Source organism: Phoenix dactylifera, chromosome 3 (assembly GCF_051530095.1).
Source record: "Phoenix dactylifera cultivar Ajwa chromosome 3, Ajwa_hap1_PhDact_Kaust_v1.1, whole genome shotgun sequence".
Taxonomy (NCBI): Eukaryota; Viridiplantae; Streptophyta; class Magnoliopsida; order Arecales; family Arecaceae; genus Phoenix; species Phoenix dactylifera.
In genome coordinates, this window is record NC_143192.1 from 6,262,098 (window position 1) to 6,287,261 (window position 25,164).

General features: G+C 41.7%; 2 protein-coding genes across 11 annotated transcripts; both read left to right on the forward strand.

The window, feature by feature from the left end:
• The first annotated feature begins 4,859 nt into the window (after positions 1 to 4,859).
• LOC103713390 (uncharacterized) lies at positions 4,860 to 24,578 on the forward strand. 10 transcript variants are annotated; one of them, XM_089929424.1, is made up of 6 exons: positions 4,860 to 5,143; positions 5,432 to 5,574; positions 13,705 to 13,857; positions 13,940 to 13,971; positions 18,116 to 18,711; positions 18,805 to 24,578. In XM_089929424.1, the coding sequence occupies exon 6, from the start codon at positions 21,814 to 21,816 to the stop codon at positions 24,232 to 24,234; it is 2,421 nt and encodes an 806-aa protein (XP_089785550.1). In that variant the 5' UTR covers positions 4,860 to 5,143; positions 5,432 to 5,574; positions 13,705 to 13,857; positions 13,940 to 13,971; positions 18,116 to 18,711; positions 18,805 to 21,813; the 3' UTR covers positions 24,235 to 24,578. The 10 variants fall into 10 exon arrangements, with proteins under 10 accessions (XP_089785550.1, XP_088573679.2, XP_088573680.2 ...); XM_088717553.2 differs by lacking the exon at positions 5,432 to 5,574 and having other exon boundaries at positions 18,116 to 18,283; positions 18,427 to 18,711; XM_088717554.2 differs by lacking the exon at positions 5,432 to 5,574 and having other exon boundaries at positions 18,116 to 18,283; positions 18,514 to 18,711.
• On the forward strand, positions 8,760 to 13,042 carry LOC120112109 (uncharacterized). The gene is made up of 7 exons (XM_089929423.1): positions 8,760 to 9,118; positions 9,265 to 9,356; positions 9,502 to 9,593; positions 9,739 to 11,481; positions 11,566 to 11,699; positions 11,788 to 11,863; positions 11,956 to 13,042. The coding sequence occupies exons 4-7, from the start codon at positions 9,741 to 9,743 to the stop codon at positions 12,975 to 12,977; spliced, it is 2,973 nt and encodes a 990-aa protein (XP_089785549.1). The 5' UTR covers positions 8,760 to 9,118; positions 9,265 to 9,356; positions 9,502 to 9,593; positions 9,739 to 9,740; the 3' UTR covers positions 12,978 to 13,042.
• Positions 24,579 to 25,164: the final 586 nt, after the last annotated feature.

Here is a 25,164-nt window from a genome sequence, read left to right on the forward strand (position 1 = left end):
AAACTTTTAAATTTATTAAATTGATCGTGATTTAAATATTTCATTCTAAAAATATTGGCTGAGATCTCGAAAAATCGCCACTGGCTGAGATAAACCGAGATATCGACCATCTTCATGTCGGCCGCTTGTAGAGATAACCGATATATCGAGGTTTAAAGACCTTGTATGAGAGGAAGATTGGCGCTTTGGGAGGTCATTGTTAGGCCAGAGGTGGATGACCCATATTTGGTGAGTCAGACTAGTGAAAGTTTCTACATGGACTGCAGGACAATTTCGGCCGTGCGATCGAGATAGAAATAGCACGATGCAGACTATTGATGGTACACCATAAATATGAAACAAAATTGAATGATCTGCTTGCATTGTATTCTACCAGCATTCACTGAAAGGTGCCATTGTACCGTGTTACCCATCAGTTTCAAGAAGTAATAGCTGTTGTTTGGCACTGAAACAACCCAGGATCTCACCCAAAATAGCTAGCCAAAAATTATTATTTAAGTTTCTTGATCCTGTATAAGTACCCAAGATCTACCCAGCGAATAACCGATGTGGGACTAAACACACGCCTGCACGGATTCTCACATACTCCCGCCGTTCAAGCCATGACGTCCTCGTCAGGCTAAAGATTCAAATCTATTCAAATCTAATCACAAACACCACGATTGGCCCGTGGTCAGCCCCAATGGATCCGTGCTGCAGTGTCCCCTAGTCCACATAGGTTATGGGCCGGATCCGCTCTGATACCATTTAAAACAGCTCAGGATCTCACCCAAAATGGCTAGCCGGAAGTTATTATTTGAGTTTCTTGATCCTGTATAAGTATCCAAGATCTACCCAGCGAATAACCGATGTGGGACTAAACACACGCCCGCACGGATCCTCACAGGCACCCCACATAAAGGGCAGTCGTTCAGATCCAGGCATCAATGGCATGCACCACATGATGGTACCTGCATTCTTTTTTGTGGTGGTGCTGCGCTTGATGAATCAGGCATGCTAAAACGAGCTGCTATAATTGGCAGTATACAAAATTATATGGTGCATGCCGTGCAGGATATAATTTCTCCTCACAACCATTTCTCTCCTACTCGGTAGAACTCGTCTAAGCCACAAACATGCAGTGCTTGGAGTATATGCGATCCTAATGGAACTCAGGCAATACCGTGAGCGATCCAGTCGCTATGTCTAGCCTAACTAGATTTTGTCATGTAGCAGAAAGAAAAAAAGAGGATTTTGGCACGTAGGATGTAAGAGATGGAAAAGCTAGATGAGGGGCAATTGACAATTGGAATGTGATTCCTTCGCATCAATTGCTAAGGAAAAATATGGTTTTAGCTCTCTCAGGTTTCGGCAAGAAACAATCACCAATACTTTCAAGCCAAGCACATGTACAGAGCGGCTAACGGAGCCACAGCTTGGATGGCCTCGTATGTGGCTGGTCACTTCTGAGGTACCATGTGGGTCGGAGAAAAGAAGTTGCCTTGGGCGCTCCAAAAATTGTTGTTTTCTAATTTTATTAGAGGTATCCGCACTAGAACTATATATATATATATATATGAATCATCCACTTTAGCCAAAAAAAAAAAGAAAAACTTTCAATTAATCTCATTATCTATTGTCACCAACCATCACTTGGTACTAATAGATGTTATTCTTTCTAAAATATTCCTTTCCTAAGCCACGGTGATCAAGTGGATTCAGGGAGGTCCAAGGGGCGAGAGCACGAACCACCCCTTGATCCGGAATATTGAGATGATGACTAGGAATGGGGTAGCCTTCGAGGCCAAGCATGTATTTAGATAGGCCAACGGGACGATCGACTGGGTGGCTGCCTATGTAGCTCACCACTCAAGGTATATTCTATAGTCAGAAGAGGAAAAGTTGCCACAGGTACTCCATAAGCTTATATTTTAATTTTATTGAATATATTTGTACACATATTGTATGATGAATTAAAAAAGAAAAAAAAAAAAAAAAAGGGTAGAAGTCACTTTAGTTACCTCTCATCGGGGTGACGTGGGACCTCACAATCAACCCATTGAGGAGCACCATCGAGCCTCTCTTGCTCCTAGAAATCGACCATTGTCGATAGAATCGTGTGCGGTAACCCGTAGGGGGCTGACCGTGGGAGAGCACTACATCCAGCTTCAATCTCCTCGTCGTCCTTGCTCCTGCTCCTTCCCCTGATCAAAGAATCAAGGACTTGGAGAAGGCACCACCCTGCCCTCATGACAGTGCTTTCGTTGGAACGTAAAGAGGCACGGGTGTTGCCTCCAAGAGAAGAATCATGAGACGGTCGGTGAAAGATTCCTCCAACTGCTGGGTTGTTTGTTCTTATCCATCTTGAGCTATTGGAAAACAATCAACGCAATGAAGAGGAAGTTCACCTGGTCAAATTTTCGAGTTGAAGTAAAGAACATGGTTTTGAAACTCCGCATTTTGCAGTCCAAACTTAAAAACAATGGAGCAAAGGCTCGCATCGAGAACATCTCACAGAAGATGAAGGTGGTACTCGACAAAATCGAGACGCTGAATATTATTGAGGAAGAGAGGTGTGAGGATCTTTGCGGGCGTGTGTTTAGTTCTACATCGGTTATTTGCCGAAAAAATTTTGGACACTTATGCAGAACTAAGAAACCCAAAAAATACCTTTTAGCCTGTCATTTTGGGTGAGGTTTTGAGTTGTGGCAAATGATATCAGAGAACTCAAACTTTTAACCTAATAAGAACGTCAGGGCTTGAATAGCAAACCCTTAACTTGACGAATGTCAGGGCTTGAACATCTTGACAAGAACGTCAGAGCAAGATATCTCTAAAGATGAAACAGGAGAAGGTATGGCCAAGAATAAAGCACCCAGCCCCGATGCATGAAAATATATTTTTTTCTTAATTGTTTTGACATACTATAGATTAGAGAACATCTGTATCTACAGCTATGGTTTTGCTATTTTAACTTACACTTCTCATATATCTTCTCAACTACCTTGAATGAGCAGAAACTAGATATATTTTTCCACCAAATTGCTTGGGTAGGATTGTCATTTGTCTTTGAAAATTTATCAGTATTCTATTTGCATAAAAAAATATACCCTGGCATATGTTTTGGGCACATATAGCAAATCATCAATTAATAAATAAGTTCTAGCTTATAAGATACACATTTTGCTGGTTTTGCTATAATCCTTTTCTTTAGAAAAGGGAGGGAAAACCTCACCTGAAAGTCATTAAGAACATGAGAATGATATGAAATAGAAAGAGGAAAGTAGAATACAAGGCAAGGGAGCACCATCGCAACAATTAGGAAGACCCAAAAAAGAAAACCTAGTCCAAAATTTACAAATCCAAGAAGTCACAGCCCATTCCAAAATCCCAAAACCCCTACTCCAATTAGGTATTATGGCATTGGAGTTACCCCCACTTAGTTGTCTGTAGTAGGCAGATGTATTCAGGATGCCAAACATAGTACTATCACTGCATAGGTTAATATTCTGAAGGCAGAGATACAGGAGATAAAACAGAGCCATCAGATAGAAATATAATCTTTGAGAGCTCAACTAGACCAGATTATATCTTTGTTGCATAGGTTTGTCTCTCCTTAGATAAATAACTATATCTACTTGAATATTTTACATAAGTATCATATTTTTTTAATGAGCTTAATGATTTTCATATTCTTAACTTCTTAAGTTTCTATTTTTTTCTTATAGGTTCCTGATACTTCATCTGCTCATTGAGACGATGATGCCATCGACCCCTGATAGCTTTTATTTAGGAGTTTTATATGTATATTTTTTATATTTTTCGAAGCACATTGTAAATGTAAATTGACAATATAAATGTGATCATATTTATCAATATGAATATTTCAGAAAATATGTTTTATTGTGACATGTATATATGGCTTTTGTTGTGTATGTGTTTGGATTTATATACAGAGTTTTAAATTTTTTTAAATATTTTTTATAAAAAAATTAACTCTAACAACACTTTACAATGTCGTTAAAATCAGAATTACAGGCGCTTATTAGCGTCGGCACTTAATGACGCTTAAAAGCATCGGCGATTCGTCGCTAATTGGTGATGATTTTTAGCATACTTAAAAGCGTCGACAATTCCTAGCTAATTGCCGACGTTTTTTAAAAGCGTCGGCAATTTAGTTTTCCATTTTCATAGAGAAGACGTATTGGGAAAAAATATAGAGACACACAATCGTACTTACAAAAGTGATATTTTATGATTTTTTTTTTCTTTCCAATGTTTTCTTGTTTCTACTTTTTTTTATACACAATGAGATATTATAGGTTGGTTTAGATAAATCACCGAATTTTAAAAATACGCACGCGCAGCATCATATATAACAGAATATCAAGTATAATAATACCTTGATCACGTGGCAAGAGAGAAATCCAATGTTGATTAGGGTTTCTTATTTGTTGGGGCTCTTGCAGATTCTTTTTCTTCGTGCATTATGATATAAAGAGATACTTCCTGTAATTACATGATTTTATTATGAATATTTTGGTCTAAAAAAAAAAATTCTATAAATCTGAAACAACTTTTCGATGCGTGCTAAAGATACTTTTTCGAAGAAGCACAAGTAGACATTTTCAGCTTTCTGACAGAACTAAAACAACTTTTCAATTTTTTTACCAAAAATCTCTACTCCATCCAAAAATACTTTTGGAAGATTAGAAAATACTTTCTGGCTAACCAAAAGCTTTACCAAACTAGATTATCCACATAGCACTGCCTTGAAGCAGCCCTGCAGGTATTGGGCCTGAGCCATGGCCCAGGTTTCACAATAATTATTTATTTACTTGATAATAATGATATGGATTAAAATTGGGGGTGGTGTGAATAACGGTGGGTGGGAATGAGGACGGGGCTGTCGCGGCCGATTGGTGGGGGAGGTGGGGGCACAACTGGTTGTGTTCTTTATGGCGATTGGCGGAGAAATGAGAACATCCTCCACCAGTTGAACCACGAGTTCACTGCACCGATTGGCTTCGCGGTGCCCTACTACCACTGAGCCGAGGTCCTCATCGTCGGCTCGCCGGTATTCCTCTGCTCCGCCGTCGTTCCCGGCCACATCGTCACCTTCTGGCTCTGGCTCTGGATGATCCTCCACTAGAGACACGCTGCGGTAACTAAACGCACACCCTCTCTCACACCTTCCTTCTTTTTGTTTTGGTTCCTACTTGCTATTTTTTTCTTTGTTTGGTAAATCCTATTTGCGAGTTTGGTGACTTGTGTGCAGTAGAAATGTGGGGCGGGCAAGGGTGAGTTTACACATTTAATTTTAAGTATTGGGTGGGTTAATTTCGTGATGGTTAGATGAATAAATTAGTTTATTTTAAAATTGAGGGATGTTGAGATGTGACTATTCGTCGTCAATGGCAACATGTGCTTAATATATTTTTTTATGGAATAGAAAACATATAGCCAGTATGAGGATGAGAAATCGCCAAGTTATCTATCATGGATTCCACCGACCCCAGTTGGAAAACTTGACGAAAATGATCGATGAAGGGGACGACCTAGTCAATAAGAATAGGAACATGCAGCAAAGCTATGGTACTTCCCTACATCCAGGCCTCTAGAGCTGCAGCCTTCATAACAATTTTTATATGAACCATCTGATACAAGTTTTGAAGTATTCTTCGTCCAATAAGAAATCTTTCAAAAGAAAAAAAGAATTATCGATATAATTTATATACGCCCGACATTTTATTCCTCTAACTACTTTCATATTGAAAATTAATAGTTGGACTTGGATATCCACATCAAATATTCATTCTGTTGATTATGATTTATACTACTGAAAATATTTAGAAATCAAAAATTGAATGTTTCGATGGTATCTAATCTACCTATCAAATAGGTATAAAAATGTAATATACTGCTAAAGTGATAAGAGATCATATTTTGCTATGATCTACGAATTAAATTCTATTGATTTTCGATCTATAAATGTTTTAATATATGTATATCGTGATCCATAAGATCGATTCTTGACATAGATACTTTATTATGTATTTTAGTACATTAGTACAATGAAAATTCTTTGTTTTTATATCTACTTGATGCATAGGTTAGAGATGACTAAAACAAATATATTTAGGTTTTCAGGTATTTTTAATTATATAGATTGTGATCAATAGAATGAATTTCTAATTTAAGTGCCTCATTATTGACACCCTCCCCACCCCTCTTAAGAAGAGAGTAATATATATGTATGTATGCATGTATGTTTATATATTTGTTAAAACAATTGTTTTGGAAGTTTATAAAATTTATAAAATCTTTGTTAGATATTGTATTAGACATGAAAATGGCATAGAAGCCAAAAGTTATCATTTAATTTTCTAGAACTTGCGTCTAGCTCTAAAAACAGTATCAAATACGTATCTGAATTAGATATGTGTTAGGCACTTAAATACCTATGAAATTCTTTTTCTGCAGCTTTTAGAGATTTGTGGAGAGTTGAACTCTACCAATAATGAGTTAGACACTTTCTTTTAGTGTTAGAAGTGAAGGATAGGAAACATGTATATTAAAAGGCCTCACAGATAGTATCTTCTAAATTAAAATATATAAATACATATTACTTAATTAAAATTAAATTCTATCCCATATTCCCATGTCTTCAATTTTTTTTCTCTTGCCGAGTTTGATACTAAGGTATGTGTTCAAATCCGATTCCCCTATCGGTGTCTATGCAACACTACTGCTATGGTTCATTGATTTGAAGTATTAAGAAGTGTCATAAAGTGTCTAGGTGTACAAATATCCATTCATAGCAAAAAAAAAAGACTTTGAAATATCTGGATAATAGAGATTCATATACAGAAAGTAGTTTGGACAATGGGGCATTGCCTAAATTCTCCAATGTAAGATTGAAAGTTATCTAATATAAAGATCGAGTTAAGGTTTCAAAATCACAATGAAAAACCAAGTTGGATTTGGTTTTTATTTAGGCTAATCTTTATTCAAAGCTTAATACATGAATTGATAACACATATACATATCTTTACATGTAATATAGGTCTAGAGGGATCAGTCTCATGAGCACATAATCTGCTTGCACGAGTGATGTAGTAATCAGATATAGGAGTTTCTTCTTGTGTTCTTAAGATCTAGTTTGCTTTACAAGAGAAGCAAGATTATTTCAACTAAGACATAGATTCTATATATCTTCTTTTTTTCCTCCTTCCCATCTTCCTATAGTGGCGGCCATGATGACCGGTGCCTGCTTTATCTAACTGTTGGATGGCTATAGGACTCAAAAAGGGACCCAATAAAGGAATGGGTTTTGCCGTTTAGCTTACCACATGGTTACCGCTATTGCATGGATTGCACGCAGATGTTGGCTTCAACCTAGCCATTGCCACCTCAATTCGTGCCAAGTTGTATGTTGTCGTATGGGTATTCCCCGTTGGCAAAAAAAAAAAGAAAAGAAAAGAAACTATGAAAGAAAATGTTACCAAAAACTATATATCTAGTGCACTTTGAGGTCTGATCAAAAGTGATTGATCTTTGAAAAACTACTGGAACAGTGATTATTAAAGTTGTTGCATTGTAGAAAAAGAGGATATGGTTAACGTACATTAAGTTTTAGGGACCAAGTAGAGACCTAATATTTTCCTGAGAGTTAAGAAAGATTTTTTATCTTTTAGTTTTAGTGGGACCAAACCTACTTGCAAGCTATATTTTCCTTTGAGTTAAGAAAGATATTTTTGATCCTAGTGAGAGGAAAATATAGCTTGAAAGTACCTGCAACAATGTGGCTGATGGCCAGCTACTCAAGTCTATACTCATCCAAAATCTCTAATTTGAGTTTAAAAATTTTGCATAGTCACTTATTAGGTTTGTTTAAGTTCAGATTCAAAACATAATCAGAACTGGCTCGGGTATAGATTGATCTATACCTGAGATCTAGTGTAGTAATTGAGTATATATACATAGATAAAAACATGAAAACTAATTTTTTCATGTAGCTAGAATAGGCCATGTAAACTGGATTGAACTTTTTACTTCATTTATTCGGCATTCACATCAAAAAATTAGCAAACGATGAGTTGAGCTAGCCAAGTTACTAAAAACACTTGTAAAGGAGCAATGAAGAACCCTAATTTTTTAAGAATTTATCCTTCCTTCATCAATTCAGGACTGCTCCAAAATCAAGTTCTGTTGTCTCGGTTTTTTTTTTTTTTTTAGTTTGGTATGTCTCCATTTGCTTATGGTATAATGGTTAAAATTTGCAAGCATTGGGCGATGCTATGCACATAAATGGAAGCATGGCTAGACACTTCCAAGCAAGGAAAGCCGTACCGGTCCGTACCGGCCGGTACGGGCCGGTACGAACCGGTCCGGTGCTTGACCGGTACCGGAGAGCGATGAAAACCGGTATATCCGGTTTTCATCTGTGTACCGGCCGGTACGGACCCCGTACCGGCCGGTACGGGACTCGTACCGGTGCGAACCGGCCGGTTCGCACCGGTACGGGTGGTTTTTTTTTTTTTTTACGAAACCACAGCTTCGCGCTGTGGTTTCAAAAACCACGCGCGCGCGTGGTTTCAAAAACCACGCGCCGCGCGTGGTTTTAGGGAGAAGTGGCCCCGTGGGCCACTTCTTTCAATTTTTTTTTTTTTTTTTCGGGGAACCACAGCGAGGCGCTGTGGTTCCCAAAACCACCGCGGCGCGTGGTTTCAAAAACCACGCGCCGCGCGTGGTTTTGTGAAGGAAGTGGCCAACCGGCCACTTCTTTCAATGAAAAAAAAAAATAAAAAATTGCTGTGGCCGACAGGCCACAGCTTTCTCCCTTTTTTTAATAGGAAAAGGAGTGGCCGGAGGCCACTCCTTCCCATTAAAAACCAAGAAGCGGCCGACCGGCCACTTCTTTCCGTACGAATTTAACATTACTAAGCTGGGATTTTCTGTTAATCTGGGATTAACTTAAGCCTCTCGTTCGGTTATAAAAACCGAACGAGGCTCACTTCTTTCCCAAACAATTTGAGGTTGAGACTTGAGAGGTTCTAGTTAAGGTGCGGAGACGGAAAGATTTGAGAGATAGCGAGGAGGAGGTCCTGCCCAAAAAATCCAGCGGAGACTATTTAAGGTGCGGTTTTTTTATCCTATATTATTTCATTAATTTTGTTAATAATTTATTTAAAAAAAATAGTTTATAAATTACTTAAATAATAAGATAATGCAAAAATTTACTTTATTAGCTTAATTTTTTGATAAGTTGTCCTTTTATGATAGAAATGGGTTCTATTTAAGGTGCGGAGACGGAAAGATTTGAGAGATAGCGAGGAGGAGGTCCTGCCCAAAAAATCCAGCGGAGACTATTTAAGGTGCGGTTTTTTTATCCTATATTATTTCATTAATTTTGTTAATAATTTATTTAAAAAAATAGTTTATAAATTACTTAAATAATAAGATAATGCAAAAATTTACTTTATTAGCTTAATTTTTTGATAAGTTGTCCTTTTATGATAGAAATGGGTTCTATTTAAGGTGCGGAGACGGAAAGATTTGAGAGATAGCGAGGAGGAGGTCCTGCCCAAAAAATCCAGCGGAGACTATTTAAGGTGCGGTTTTTTTATCCTATATTATTTCATTAATTTTGTTAATAATTTATTTAAAAAAATAGTTTATAAATTACTTAAATAATAAGATAATGCAAAAATTTACTTTATTAGCTTAATTTTTTGATAAGTTGTCCTTTTATGATAGAAATGGAGCCATCAAGAAAAACGAACCCTGCAAAGCGTGATATTGGCTGGTCTTATGGGCGAAGACTTGGAAGTGAGGGGCAACGACACCAGTTTCAATGCAAGTTTTGCGACAAGGTTTTCAAGGGAGGAGGGGTAACCAGGTTGAAGCAACACTTAGCCGGAAATTCCGGTGAGGTTGCTACGTGCCGAAATTGTCCTAACGAGATTCGTGTGCTGATGAGGCAGAATCTTGCTGAGGCCAAAGAAGCGAAGGAGGTGGCTTCCAAGAAGAGGGCGGAGGTCGATCGCCAAGCGGCAGAGCCACCTTCCTATCACTCTAGGGAGCCAGAGGAGGTCGAGGATCTAGATGAGGAGGAGGCAGATATTCAGGCGGCCATGCATGCAAGCCTGGATGATCAGTGGCAGCAGGAGGAGGTGGCCAGGCATAGGGCTCGATTTGCGCCCTCTGCATACGAGTCGGGCGGCGGTTCTCGAAGCACTAGACAAGATCCAGAGTTCTTGAGGACAACTTCAGTAAGGGAGGGCGTCGGCAAAGAACGTGGCCGGATTGCATCTATGCTGGGTGGTTTTGGTAGCCGAAAGAAGTCATCTAGAGGAGTTGCAGAAGGAGCGACAATTCATGATGTAGATCCGCATGCTCTCCCCAGTAGAGATTCAAGGCAGCAGAGGGTAGACACAATGTGGATGAAGGATAAGAAGAAAACTATGTGGCGAGCTATTGGATCCTGGTTTCACTTCAGCCACATCCCAGCGAATGTGGCAGACAATACATACTATAGGTCTGCCATTGCCGCCATACAAGCTGCCGGTCCCGGTGTAGCTCCTCCAGGCCCGAAGGATATATACGGTGAGCTTCTTAACAACAATAAGGAGGAGCTGGAGAATTGGATTGACTCCTACAAGAGCAAGTGGCCCATATATGGACTAACCATCATGTGCGATGGTTGGACCGGTCCGACCAGGCGGAGCATCATCAACTTCCTGATATACTGTGATGCTAAGACCTTCTTCCACAAGTCGATTGATGCTTCGGCTTCTGTGCACAACACCTCGTACATGCTAAAACTTATGGAGGATGTGATTGATCTGGTAGGAGAGGAGAATGTCGTGCAGGTCGTCACTGATAATGGGCCGCAATATAAGGCTGCCGGGCAAGTCTTGATGGAGCGGCGGCCACATATTTTCTGGACCCCATGTGCTGCACATTGTATCGATCTTATGTTGATGGACATTGGAAAGATCCGTAGGGTGCAACAAACGGTGGAGACAGCCCAACGCATTACGAGGTATATTTATAACCATAACTGGGTTCTTTCATTGATGAGAAAGTATGCAGAGGGAGAGATTCTGAGACCAGGAGTCACACGGTTTGCTACCAACTTCATCGCACTTGATAGCATACTCGAGAAGAGAGGAGCCTTACGTCAGATGTTTGCCAGTCCGGAGTGGTATGATAGTAGATATTCTTATGCCGGCTCTGAAGGGAGCAAGATAGAAGACTTGGTGACGAGACAACCATTCTGGCAGCGGGCTACTACAATAGTCAAGGCTATCAAACCATTATATGAAGTGCTGCGGGCCGTAGATAGCGAGATCTACCCCCAGATGGGGTTTTTGTATCACATGATGGTCAAGGCAAAGGATCAGATTATGGAGGCAGATCCAGCACATGGCCGGTCATACATCAACATCATTGAGCAACGGTGGGGAGCGCAAATGGGTACGGAATTACATCTAGCAGGTAAACTAAGATATAATTATAGTGACAATTATAGTGATGGATATAATTATATAATTATGCTAAGATAGTCTCGTATATGTGCAGCATACTACCTAAACCCCCGGTTTCAGTACAGCATAGATGGAATTGGTATGGATGAAACACTTCTGGATGCTTTGCGTAATGTGATTTACAAGATGGAGGCAGATCCAGAAAAAGCGGCCCTATGTCTTGAAGAGGTAATTATGATTTAGTAATTACTAGCATGTGTAAGTATATCAGCATCTTCAATTATTAACATGGTTTTCTTATGCTTATTTTTCACAGAGCAAATTATTTAGAGAGGGCAGCTACAGTTTTGGCCAACGAGCGGCTGTCGTCAGCAAACACAATATGAATCCAGGTACGTGACACATCAGCAAAACATTCACCTGGTGTTACTTAGTTACTATTATGGAACTATCATATATGTAATCTTCATAAATATTTTTGCAGCTGAATGGTGGGTGCATTTTGGCGGATCCGCGAGAAATCTAAAGCGGATAGCTATCCGGATCCTCTCCCAAACAGTCTCCTCTAGTGGATGTGAGCGCAATTGGTCCACCTTCGCCCTTATCCACAGCAAACAAAGAAACCGTTTGACGCAAAAGCGCCTCAACGACCTTGTTTATGTGCATTACAATTTGCGGTTGAGGCTAAAGTGCATCCAGGAGGAAGTGGAGCTCAAGTATACAGATCCGATTTACGGGTCCTTCACCGCTGATGACGATGATCCACTACTCGGCTGGCTTGTAGGCCAGCAGCAGGAGCCCGAGCTTGACGAGCCAGGATCGCCTCCACGACCAGCTACCTTCATAGCCACCGAAGCTGGGGTCGATCCAGAGCAATGGGCTGAGCGCAATATTCCACGCACTCCCAGAGCTGATCAGCCGCAGGCACAGGGGAGCCAGACAGAGAGGGCCAGGAAAGGAAAACAAAGAATCCCAATGGAGAGTGTCGAGGAAGAGACTTGGACTAGTAGCGATGAAGGTTCTGGTGGTGATGGATCTTCTAGCCATGGAGGGAGCGGAGGACAGTATGGTACTCATGAGACACAGCCGGAGGGTGGTCTTTATTTCACCGGTGAGTCCCAATTTATGGGTGCTACACAGGATACGGACCACGGTCGACCACCTGATAGAGATCGTGAGGATATTATTGGATATAGAAGACGGGCTCCTCGAGGTCGTTCAGGAAGACAGGATACGACTGCAGATCCGAGGACATACGGATACGGATTCTATTATCCACAGCCTCAGCCTGACGAATACGGATATGGTGCATTGGATTTTGCTTCCGCCATATTTGGATGGGCCCCTACACAATCAGAGGACACCTCTCAGAGCCAGAGCGTGAGCGAGAGATCCGACAGTTCTTATAACCTGGCGCGTGTTCCTTCTGATTGGGTTGATTTGCCTCCTGATTATACTTATGATCCAGATATCTACGAGAGCCATCGGCACTCGTCCCGATTTTAGATATCCTAGAGTACTTTAAATGTATGTAAATGATTGTATCTTAATTCGAAGATATTTTATGTGTATGATTTTATCATTTCGAACGGGAGGAAAACGTAACATGCAATCATGCATCATATATGTTTCAAATTTCAACCCTAAATTTAAATATGAAAATATCAAAAATCATGAAAAAAGTAATAAAAAAACATCAATTTTCATTTAATTTAAGATCCAACAGAGACAACATTTAAAAAAAAAAAAAGTCTGACTCGTGGAGCCCGGCCGGTACCGTACCGGTCCGGCCGGCGACCGGTACGCCGGACCGGACCGGTACGGCGGACCTTGCTTCCAAGAGTGTACTTTTTTTACATTCATCCCGAGGGAAAGAAAAAAGAAAAAAATGTATTGGAGGATTTTGTTTTCCTCTCTCATACTAGTCACAAACTGGTCCTAAATATAGATCAGAACCTGAATTGGAAGCAAGAGGGGAAGGAAAAGGAGCTGTGGATTAATATTTTGATATTTTAATAATTTAAAGGTAATTTTGGATAAAAAGTAATATAGACATGTTAAAGAATCGGTTAATAAAAAAAATTGCTTAGTTGGCCAAAATCCTCTTTACTCATTAAAATTACAACATGAAGGTCCAAAAGTTAAGCTCAAAAATAATTCATGCACATTGTTTTTAATTTTTTAAACTAATTATATTCTTTACCTTATGGATTAACATGTTCATTTCAAACAGCTATGACTTCCCCCAAACTCCTACAAAATACATCCCTTTCTATGGAGGAGCAGAGTGTCATGATTATCATCATTATGTTAGAGGGCAAAGCAAAGTTACGGTAACTTTGCATTAGTTTTTACCTACTGCGATTACATATATGGAACAGACAAGGTTTGTTACAATCCTAATGTTTTACCTATGCTTCAATTTCCATGGATCTAAGTATATTAATGCTTTTGCTTAACCATGTCAGGGATACAGATATCAGAAAGAACACCTTGCAAGGTAATTTTTCAGCCTTCTGTTTGGTTAATTATTGAACATGAGTGTGCGGACGCTATCTATTTTCATACTATTACTTGATTTCGTCTTGACTAACTTGATATAGTAACAAGTATAAAGATTAATATGATATCTATAAGAGAGATTTTTAGATGGTTTTGATTTATTGGTGCTTGTCATATTTATCTTCAAGAAATATTTTTTTAATATTTTATTGGTATAATATTAGATAACTCAACTGAAAGATTTAAACCATGTGGTAATATTTTATTAAACGTAAACAGGCTGATCTTTACTAAAGGTGGCCCGCTAATATTATGCTTAATGAGTTGAACTCTTTATTCAAGAACCTCCATTCAGATATAGTGGTTCAAATATGTAATGCATTAGTGATACCATTGAAAAGAATTGAAAAGAAAATTAACCCCATACAAGAAGACTAGAGAAATTCTAATTGGGAGGCCATATGCATGTGGGTCCTTTCTGCCTCCCACTGCATGTATTTATCTTCAATGACTTCAATCAAATATGCCAAGTGCAGTTTGTGGTGGAGATTGCTCAAACCGTTTTTAGATTCAATACAACCACCATTGGGTATTGGACTAATGAAGAAGCAAGTTGGGAGAGAGTTATAGAGGCCTATAGTGACATGCTTCGCAACCTACTACATTGGCCTGGAGAGCATCATCAACAAGAAGTCTAAGGCTCAGGACCATGATCATGAGCGTAGAATCGACTAAGTATAGATTAAAGTAGAGGGGAGAAAAAATAGAGGGGATAATTGTGGGACCTTAATTCTAAGCTGCCGCAGGAGATAATGAAGGTTGTTATGCTTCTGTGTTGAGGATTGATGGTAGCTGACAGTGATAAATGTCTATAGATAAGGTACTTGTTCCCAATGATTCGAATCCCATGGGATGGGGACGTCCCGATAAATCATTAGGAAAAAACTGCTATAAGATTTGTCATCCAAAGAGCTGTGTATACAATTAAACATTAGATTCTAAAGTCCCATAGCTATGCAAATTAGGTTCTAAAGACTACTCAACCTGCAAATTATAACAAAAAGCAAAAGATCAAAACAACCTACAAATCACAATAAAGAACAACATCCAAGACAAACAAAAATATCGTATTACAAAATACAAGGAAAAAAAATAAACTAGTACAAAAATAATGATAAGAAGACTTATTTAGTTAGGTTGATCAGAGGTTTAGCTTAAGCCAAATCTTTCAACAAGAATGTGCCTTTGGCTCTCCCTTGATATAAACTGCATGGGAAGAATAACTCTTGGATTCAAATCAAAAAGCACTGCACTCGGATATATCTTCTGCTCCCTCAAAATACTCCAGAATCCTTTTTTTTCCTTGGTTCGGAAGCGACACGCCCAAACGTACCGTATGTTGGTACGGTACCAGTTCAGTACCGTACCGACCCACCCGCCGACCGGTACGGGTCCTGGTACCAGTTCGGCGGACGTTGGTCTCTACTGTAAACAAAGTAAATATTAAAAATTCTTACAAAGATTGGTATGCTAAAAAAACAAGTAGTAGATACTCTAATAATTCAAACACAACTTGTAATGTATTCTATAAATCTGTTAAATTATTCTGTGGCATGTAGAATTCTAATTAAGAAGCTTCTGTGTAACTGTATTAAACTAGATGTAACATTTGTTTTGAACCTTTTTTTTTCCAAAGGAAATGCTTTGAACTACCACACAAGTAGCAGATTCGTCCATATATAGATCCATATATAAAGGCACTCAAACGAGCTCCAACAAATTGTGATATTTATGGACCCAAAGTAAAATTGTATACTTTCATTTAGATGCTAAATAAGCTAGGTCACCCTTATGACAGGTCTACCTCAGGATATTATATCTTTACTAGAGGGAATTTTATGAACTTGCCAAAGCAAGAAACAATTTGTTATTTCTAGATCCACTATAGAAGCCATATTTATCCTGTATTGCTTGTTAAGAGATGTGCTTGAAGAGGTGGATTCAGCTGAGGGATTTGTGATTAGTGTTTCGATGAAGATGCACTATGATACCCAGACAACAATCAGCTGTCCTGTGATCAAAGCATTCAGAGGACTGTTGATGTAATAGTTGTAAGCTCTGCTGATAACATATCTTTGACATTCTCCTTATAAAATTGTATGCCAAGCTGAGAATATATGCTATATGCACCAAAATGAGGGAACTATTCTGGAATTAATAGGAAAAATGCATGCATGCATTGGCGTAGAAGGATACACATCATGTGCCCACTTCAACTGGACTCTGTAGTGCATTGGAGGTGAAATGGGGGCAGACATCTGAAATTCTTGGTGTGCAAATAGGTCTATAAAATTTTACCTAATGGTACTATAATCTGGAGTTGAATAGATTTGAATAAAAAAATTGATAAGGTCCTGACTCAAATGTCTAACGACCAGAACTTCATTCTACATATTTTTTGAATATATATGTTATTTGTAACAATCAGACTAATAAAATTAATGTCATTTTTTTAGAGGTGACGCTGGTTACTAGTTCCTATTAGGTGAGAACTACTTAGCATTGTAAGAAAAAACGAAAATACGTACCTGTGAGCCTTGTATATTCAATAGATACAACAACATAGGTTTGTTTTCTGTTGGAACTAATGCTTGATTCTATATATTGAGGGTGTTTGGGTGTACAATATCAGAGGAAACTATAGTCCTGGAAGTTATATTTTAGGGTAATTTGAAATTCATTGATGTATCAGCTTATGAGCCATAACCCTGTGAGAAAATGCGAGAAGCTGAGAACCAATCTTACATAGTTTGGTTTAACATCTTTCATGCCTGACCCTGACCTGCATACAGATGGCCCAACATGCACCCTCTCCTACATTTATATATTTTTCCCCCTTTAACATCTCATCTTTTCTCTTCATATACTTTTTGATCCTCTTGATGGTTCTTTAGTTCTTTGTTATTTTGTTCCCTATTACATTGCGTCAAGTTTCTTGTGCCCTTTAAGGCATCTAAGTTTGGTGGGATGGAAATCGAGTCAAGCAGTGATCTATCACATTTTATTTGGAGCTCCAATTCTTGCCTTGCTGTTGTCCGAAACTTCAGTCTTAAGGCATATTGATGCCACTTTTTTACTAGTAGTTCTGAGAAGATTCCAGCTCCATTCTCGATGAATGACTTTTCAGCAAGCAATTCACTTAAACGAGTTTGTTCTTGTTTCTCATTGATGGTTGCATGTCTTGTTCAATAACTATGAGCAAAATACAAGTTGTTTATTCAGATATAAGCTGTTTAAACCGTGGATTATTGGCCAATGTCTATATCCTCCTGCAACCAATTAAAACCTAAAACTATAGTTCCACATGGAAACAGGAAGACAATTTATTGTATTTGAGAACACACATCAGTAATATTGGTTTTTGTCTTCTATTTTATGATAATAATGATATCATTATCTGAGAAGACAAGATACTTCTGCCCGTTATCTGAAACATATGATTAAGCCACTTACCTAATTTGTGAGGACCATTGCGGTTGCAATTTTTTATGCAGTTAGGTACTATGAAGTGGGGGACTCACCCGACATACATTTTCTTGTGCCTTCATTAACCATTTTATCATTGCATTCCCGCCCATTCTGCTTTTCAGAATCGACAATCTATGCTGCCGTTATTGCATAATTTAGCCTAAATTTAGCGAAAACAATCCTAATTCTCGTAAGTAATTAGTTAGGAAATTGGAAGTTGGGGAAAAAAATTTGAATGTCTTTTCCATGGTGTGAGACTTGTTCTTTTCTTGAGTTTCAGTAAATACAGCAATCTTCGGTCCTTTCAGATCTGCTATTAGTTGCTTGTCACAATTTGACAATGCAGTGCATCGTCGCACAGCCGCTGTTGCATCTATATATGCTAGTTTCGGACATCACCATCGCAACCAATGACCTAGGACAGCACAAAATCATGAACTTGTAGAGTTGCAGAAAACCAAGCAAATCATCCAATAATCTCCCTACTGGTTCTCCATAATATTCTGAACATTTTAACGGAACTTATGGCCTGTCCCAACCAAAAACTATTTTCTTTGTCTTCCTTTATTATGTAAAATGTTATCGTCTCACATGCATTACCTCACATTTCGTAGGATGCTTGAGGTGAAAATGATGGATATTGTTATAGCTGCTCTGCCACAACCTTGCACCGCTGGAGATGGCAATCAGCATTATGTATCAATCTCAATTACTATCAGTACATATGCTTGTGTCCTGAAAACAGCAATTCTTCATGTTGATCTTTTCCTTTTAATTTAAAGGTAAAAAGTTTTCTGCAGAGATCATGTATCCTTGAGTTTCTTTTGGTTATGTACTGTGAGAGGAAGCTGCACAACTTAAAACTTTTTGCATGTGAACACAGTAGTGGTGGTTGAAAATTGAAATGCACATATTTGCCTTCCAGTTCACTTCATCACTGCCCCTCGGTGCTTATCGCTACTACCATAGTCTCCATGTTGCAACCTTATCTTATTATGATTTTTTCCGGTAGCTTCGAAGCGACTTCAGTTTGCTGATAGTTTTGAGCCAAAATACACTGTAGCTGTGTACAGCACTCAAAAGTAGGTCTCTTTTGAAAAGGTTGAAGGCCCGGTGATCGTTGTCCAGAGGGGGACTACCTGCCATCACCATGTCAAACACCAGAAACCTGATGCTGACACTATAATTTTTTTTTTTCTTTTCGTATGAGGTTTGCAACATTAATCATCTCCCCTTGGCCTTTTCATTTCTTTTTCTATCCATCACTAATTTGCTCCTTTATAATTGCCTTTATGTTTATCAGGTGAGTCCAGATCTTTGGCCCACTAGAAACAACATGAATTACCCTTCACATCTCGAGATGAAGACAGCCACATGGGTGGATTCATCGAAGCACAGTACTGGGTAGCCTCTTCTTCAAGAATGTCAAGATCACAGGCAAGAGCCCTTACAGTCTCCAATTAAGGCATAGTTTAAGATGCCCATGTATGTTGCGAAGGAAATGCGACCGGCCGCCCGTCTCTCTTTCCTGCTCCCAGATCATTTGAGGATTGAAACAAGCCTGTAAGCTAAAACCTCGCAGCGACGCAACCGATATTTTCCAAGGAGATCAAGGTAATGATCGGCGCTCTCTCTTTCGCCATCATCGAACCTCAGACATTCCTAATGGTGGCTATGAAGTGTTCATGATAAGCGAGCAATCAATTTGGCATATTCCTGCTAATTACAAGGTTGGAACCAAAATCATTTCTTTGTCTCAGGGAGTCATCATTTGTCCATGTATAATTGAACCAAAATATCAGCTTAACCCCGAGAAGAGAGCCCAATATGTGGTGAAGCAAATAAAAATGATGGTCCCTCGTTCCCACTGTTATCAAGGGGAATCAAATGGCTGGGGAGTGAGAGCTCTAACCCCCTTTACTTTATGGTCGTATGAGACACTTGTTTCTTTAATGATCCGTCTCTCTCCTTTCCGTAGCCCATGTTGTGGATGTCAGGCCACACCTTTAAGCGAGTTGACGAGTCTTTCCTGCTTGGTTGCCATTAGAGAGAGAGAGAGAGGGTTGATGAGTTATAGAGAGAGAGAAAAGTCGATTCGACTTTCCCAACCAACAGCTTTTGGCTCGGAAGATGATTTCCCTTTCTTGATATATGGTTTCTGCTCGCAGGCCCTGCTCTCTTGCGCCCCATTCCACGCACCCAAACAAAGACCTACTTTTCCCCTTCTCTCCCCTCCTCTTTCCCTCCACCCTACAACCTATTTTTGCTGTTTAGGGAAACCCATTGATTCGGACCTATTTGTGTGAGCATGGGCAAGCCTCCTACCCTCCTTATCCTTTTTCTCTGCTGAGCTATTTCAATGACAATATATATACATATACATGATAATAAGCCTCCAAGGCTTCCCATGCATTAATTTGCCTAAAAAAATTTACGGTTTGATGTATCGAAATAGTATTGATGTAGTGCATATGGTGTAGGATATAATTTTTCGATCATTAGGTTTTATAACATAGGGGAGGGAGAGAGAAGGTAAGTTAGGGACTGCATACACTATCTTTATTGGACAAAATGGAAAAGATTTTTTGGATACCACTTTTTTCTCCTCTTTGGCCTCGTGGGACATGAGAGTTCCTAAACAAAGGCAGGTTCGTAAGCTTAGACCCACTTGGAACCACTACACCTAACGCTAATGGCGACCTTGTAATCGCGTTTAGCTCGTTGCTCTTAATGCGGCAAATGATTTGCGGACGTAGGCGTACGTTCTCAAATAAAGCACCATCCACCGGATCGCAGGGAATCATTCAAAAAAGTGAGTGAAATGACTAAAGGCGATCATATTGGATCATTTTCTAGAAGAAGGATTAAAAAAAACTAATGTCTTAACACGTTTCACTAGCTTTTAATGACTGTATTCATTGTACGCACGGCGGTGAGTCTTGGCCAAATACGTCTCCATACACCCCATCCCACTAAAAATGGTACCATGTTGATGTATGACAGGCAATTTTTTTGACCCTATATGCTAAATTCAATCCTTTATAATTGTATTAGTGGGGTCGGACCTGCACCCCCACTTGGTAATTCATTTAAACCTCACCCAAATATTGTACTTAATTTCAACCAAATGTAGCCACGAGAGATCCCCATTCTTGGCATATGCAACAAATAGGGAGTGGTAGTACAAATGTAGCACAGTGCATGGTAGGCGATTCATTTGGACTTGAAAAATAAGGCCTAGGGTGGGTGATAGGTGCGGATCCATGTCTATCCAAAGCTCCCCCATGGCTACTAGTATCATGTGCTAATTATGTTGAGCCCCAAACCTACCCATTATTCTCGCAGTATAATTGAATGTAGTTGTTATATATAGCAGCAAATACCTATGGTCATTAATTCTTTATTTTTATGTATGAAGGTACTATTCTATATATACATGTACTATATACAAATTAAATACTCATATTTCTGGGCATTCTTCTTACAGGGTGGTCAACCCAGCACAAAGACCAGAGGAGAAGGGAGATAGCTACATTTCCTTAAATTCCTAGGTTGCCCTTCCTTTCCCCTCTATTTCCCATCCTTTCTCTCTCACTCTCGCTTTCCATCCCTACTCCCCCCCCCCCTTCCTTCAATCTACTACTACTCTCTCCCTGCTGCTGCTGCTACTACTGCATAAGAGCAACAAGCTCCCAGAAAGCTAGAATTATTTTAGCCCCCCCAATCCCCCACAATCCAAAGGCCACAAGAAACAAAGAGCTGGGAGAGAAAAAGGAGAAGCAGACAGAGAAGGCGAATAGAGGCTGAGGGATTTTTTTTAAAAAAAAATAAATAAATAAATAAAAAGAAACGACCTCTTTCTCCAAGTCTTTGCTTGTGCTCTTTGTGTCCATCGTTTCCAAAAACCAAAACCCGTCAGCAGGAGAAAAGAGAGAGGACCGGCGCCGGAAGACCAGAGGGATCGCCGGTTCGGGGCATGGACGGCCCCGAGGCCCACCAATTCCGGCAACCGCCGGTGGTTTCCTCTTGTTAAATGCCCGGCCATCGCTCCCTCCACCGCAGTGGCGCCCGACCTCGCAGACGTCGACGATGGAAGACGCCAGATAACAACGATACATAGATAGATTGATACCAATATCAAGAACAATAGCAGCAGGAAGAAAATAAGATAAAGCTAGTTTGGTTTGGAATCTCTTCTTCTTGTTCTTGTTCTTCTTGTTGTTCTCTAGCGTAAGGAGCGGAAGAAGTTGGAGCAGTGCAAAGAGTTTGATAAAGAGAGGGAGGATCCGATCTTCTTGTTTTGGTAGTGTTCATGGCGACAGCGAATGCCTCTACTTCGGCGGCAGCGGCGGTGATGGACCCGACTGCGACGACGGCGGCGGAGGAAGCGACGGCGAGGGCGGTGCACAAGAGGTACGAGGGGTTGATGACGGTGCGGACGAAGGCGATCAAGGGGAAGGGGGCGTGGTACTGGGCCCACCTGGAGCCCATGCTCCAGAGCTCCGACACCGGCCTTCCCAAAGCCGTCAAGCTCCGCTGCTCCCTCTGCGACGCCGTCTTCTCCGCCTCCAACCCCTCCCGCACCGCCTCCGAGCACCTCAAGCGCGGCACATGCCCCAATTTCACCTCCCCCTCCGCCGCAGGCCCCGCTGTCCCTGCCCTTCCCTCCCCGCCCCCGAAGCCCATCTCCTCCATCGCCCCCTGCTCCTCCGCCGGCCACCACCATCACAACAGCCGCAAGCGCTCCTCCGCCGCCGCCAACCCTCCGCCGGGCCTCTCCTCCTACCACCACCATCTCCACGCTTCCTCTCTCGCCCTCATCGACCCATCCCGCTTCTCCTCCCCCACCGCCGCCTCCGCTGGCGGCGACGTCGTCGTGTACCCCTCTTCCACCACTCCGCCTCCGCCGCACCACCTGGTCCTCTCCGGCGGGAAGGAGGACCTGGGGGCTCTGGCGATGCTGGAGGACAGCGTGAAGAAGCTCAAGAGTCCCAAGACCTCCCCCGGGCCTGCCCTCACCAAGGCCCAGGTCGACTCCGCCCTCTCCCTCCTCTCCGACTGGTTCTACGAGTCCTGCGGCGCTGTCTCCCTCTCCTCCGCCGAGCACCCCAAGTTCCGCTCCTTCCTTCACCACGTCGGCCTACCCCCGCTCTCCCGTCGCGACCTCGCCGGCCCCCGCCTCGACGCCCGCTTCGACGAGGCCCGCGCCGACGCCGACGCCCGCATCCGCGACGCCCTCTTCTTCCAGCTCTCCTCCGACGGCTGGCGCCCCCGCGACGCCACCACCTCCTCCGCCTCGTCCTCCTCCTCCTCCTCCTCCGACGCCCTCGTCAGCCTCTCTGTCAACCTCCCCAACGGCACCTCCGTCTTCCACCGCGCCGTCCTCACCCACGGCGGCGCCCCCTCCAAGTACGCCGAGGAGGTCCTCTGGGACACCGTCGCCGACGTCTGCGGCATCTCCGTCCAGCGCTGCGCCGGCATCGTCGCCGACCGCTTCAAGTCCACCGCGCTGCGCAACCTCGAGAGCCAGCACCCCTGGATGGTCAACCTCTGCTGCCAGCTCCAGGGCTTCCACAGCCTCATCAAGGACTTCGCCCGCGAGCTCCCTCTCTTCCACTCCGTCTCCTTCAACTGCTGCAAGCTCGCCACCTTCTTCAACACCAAGAACCAGGCCAGAGGCATCTTCCACAAGTACCTGCTCCAGGAGCTCGATCATGCGTTCCTCCTCCATGTCCCCCCCTCATTCAACTCTTCCGCGGACAGCGGCAGCCACGGCAGGGAGATTGTACGTAATTTTGCGGCCGTCTTTGCAATGCTCGAGGACATCATGGCCTCTGCCCGGGCGCTCCAATTGGCCGTCCTTGACGAGTCCTTCAAGCTACTCTGCCTTGAGGACTCAACAGCGCGAGAATTGGGGGAGATGATCCGGGACATGGGGTTCTGGGGCGATTTGGACGCCGCATACTCGCTCGTTAAGTTGGTCAAGGACATGGCTCAGGAAATGGAGGCCGAGAGGCCGCTTGTTGGGCAATGCCTCCCGCTGTGGAACGAGCTGAGAGCGAAGGTGAAGGACTGGTGCAGCAAATTCAGCATCGAGGAAGGGCCTGTGAAGAAGGTGGTTGACAAAAGGTTCGAGAGGAACTACCATCCTGCTTGGTCCGCGGCATTCATATTGGATCCATTGTATTTGATCAAGGACTCCAGTGGGAAGTACCTCCCGCCATTCAAATGCTTGACGCCGGAGCATGAGAAGGATGTGGACAGGCTGATCACGAGGATGGTTTCCCGGGAGGAAGCCCACATTGCATTGATGGAGCTCATGAAGTGGAGGGCAGAGGGGTTGGATCCTCTCTATGCGCAGGCAGTGCAGGTGAAGAAGCTCGATCCAGCCACGGGGAAGATGAAGATTGCGAACCCACAGAGCAGCCGGCTCGTGTGGGAGACGCACCTCAGCGAGTTCAAATCACTAGGGAAGGTGGCTGTGCGGCTCATCTTCCTTCACGCCACCTCGTGTGGGTACAAGTGCAGCCTGCCGCTGCTGCGATGGGTGTGCACGCATGGCCGCTCGAGAGTGGGTATGGATCGAGCTCAGAAGCTGGTGTTCGTCGCAGCCCATGCAAGGCTAGAAAGGAGGGATTTTTCGAATGAGGAGAAGGATGCAGAGCTCTTCGATGATGGGGAGGATGATGTGCTAAATGAGTCCGCCTTTGCTGCGGATGCCTCATCAGTGTAACATTTTCATTTGATTTTTTTTCCTCTTTTTCCTGCCTTTTGTAGAATTGGATTTGTAGGAATTGGCGGATTTTTTTCTACAAATTCTTCGCTGCACCCATGTTGTTGTCCTTACTTGCTAGATGTTGGTGAGGAAGGGGTTGAGGGCATGAGAGGGACATGATCGATTCGTTACGAATGCAGCATCTCTTGCCTGGGGCATATGATAATGTGAGGGTTGTTGAGTTGACAAAGGGAAGTCTTCTTGTTTATGACAGAATTGGAATTGATGAAGAAACAAGAACAAGAAGAATGAATGTAACATTTTGGTTATTGAGAAATAATATTGATATGAAGTTGGAGCAACCGGCATCAATTTGATTCTTCTCATTGTTTCTTGTTGCTTCCTTGCCTAGTTCGATCCCGAGGAATCAACTTACTGCAATACCATGTGCGTTATGTATGAATGTTCATTTGCTGCATTGATTGATTCAAGAACTATTTTGTCATCTTGAAACAATATGTTGTTTCTGTTTCATGAATATCTTCTCCATGGAACCATCATGCTTCTTAATGTTTGTGTGACTGGAAAACCCTCAGTTGAGCTAGCCTTTAGGTATTGAGAACAGTTACTATCTGTTCCTGAAACTGAAGGACACTGCATGCTACTGTTGTTCAATTCAACATATAAGAGCAAAGTCTGTCAAACAGCTCTGCTGACAGTAGGAATTCTCTTCTGTTTGGTTTTATTTCCTATTCTATATCTAGGCCACACTGTTTGTTTAAAATTAATTGTGGTCAATAGAGAATTTGTTTTCTCCATTGGCTGTTTGACTGCATTTTCTCTGGATGGATCTCTGTCAAGACCAAAACTTCCGAACAGCTCATGTTCGTTGACTTATGTACTGCTGGTTCTGGGATTGGATGACTTCCATGTGGTTAGCAAATCGTC

Excerpts from the sequence above, each read along its gene's own strand:
- LOC120112109 (XM_089929423.1), top strand. The coding sequence starts at position 9,741 with ATGGAGCCATCAAGAAAAACGAACCCTGCAAAGCGTGATATTGGCTGG. Across the intron at positions 11,482-11,565 it reads TACGGAATTACATCTAGCAG|CATACTACCTAAACCCCCGG; the intron begins GTAAACTAAGAT and ends GTATATGTGCAG. Across the intron at positions 11,700-11,787 it reads CGGCCCTATGTCTTGAAGAG|AGCAAATTATTTAGAGAGGG; the intron begins GTAATTATGATT and ends TATTTTTCACAG.
- LOC103713390 (XM_089929424.1), top strand. The coding sequence starts at position 21,814 with ATGGCGACAGCGAATGCCTCTACTTCGGCGGCAGCGGCGGTGATGGAC.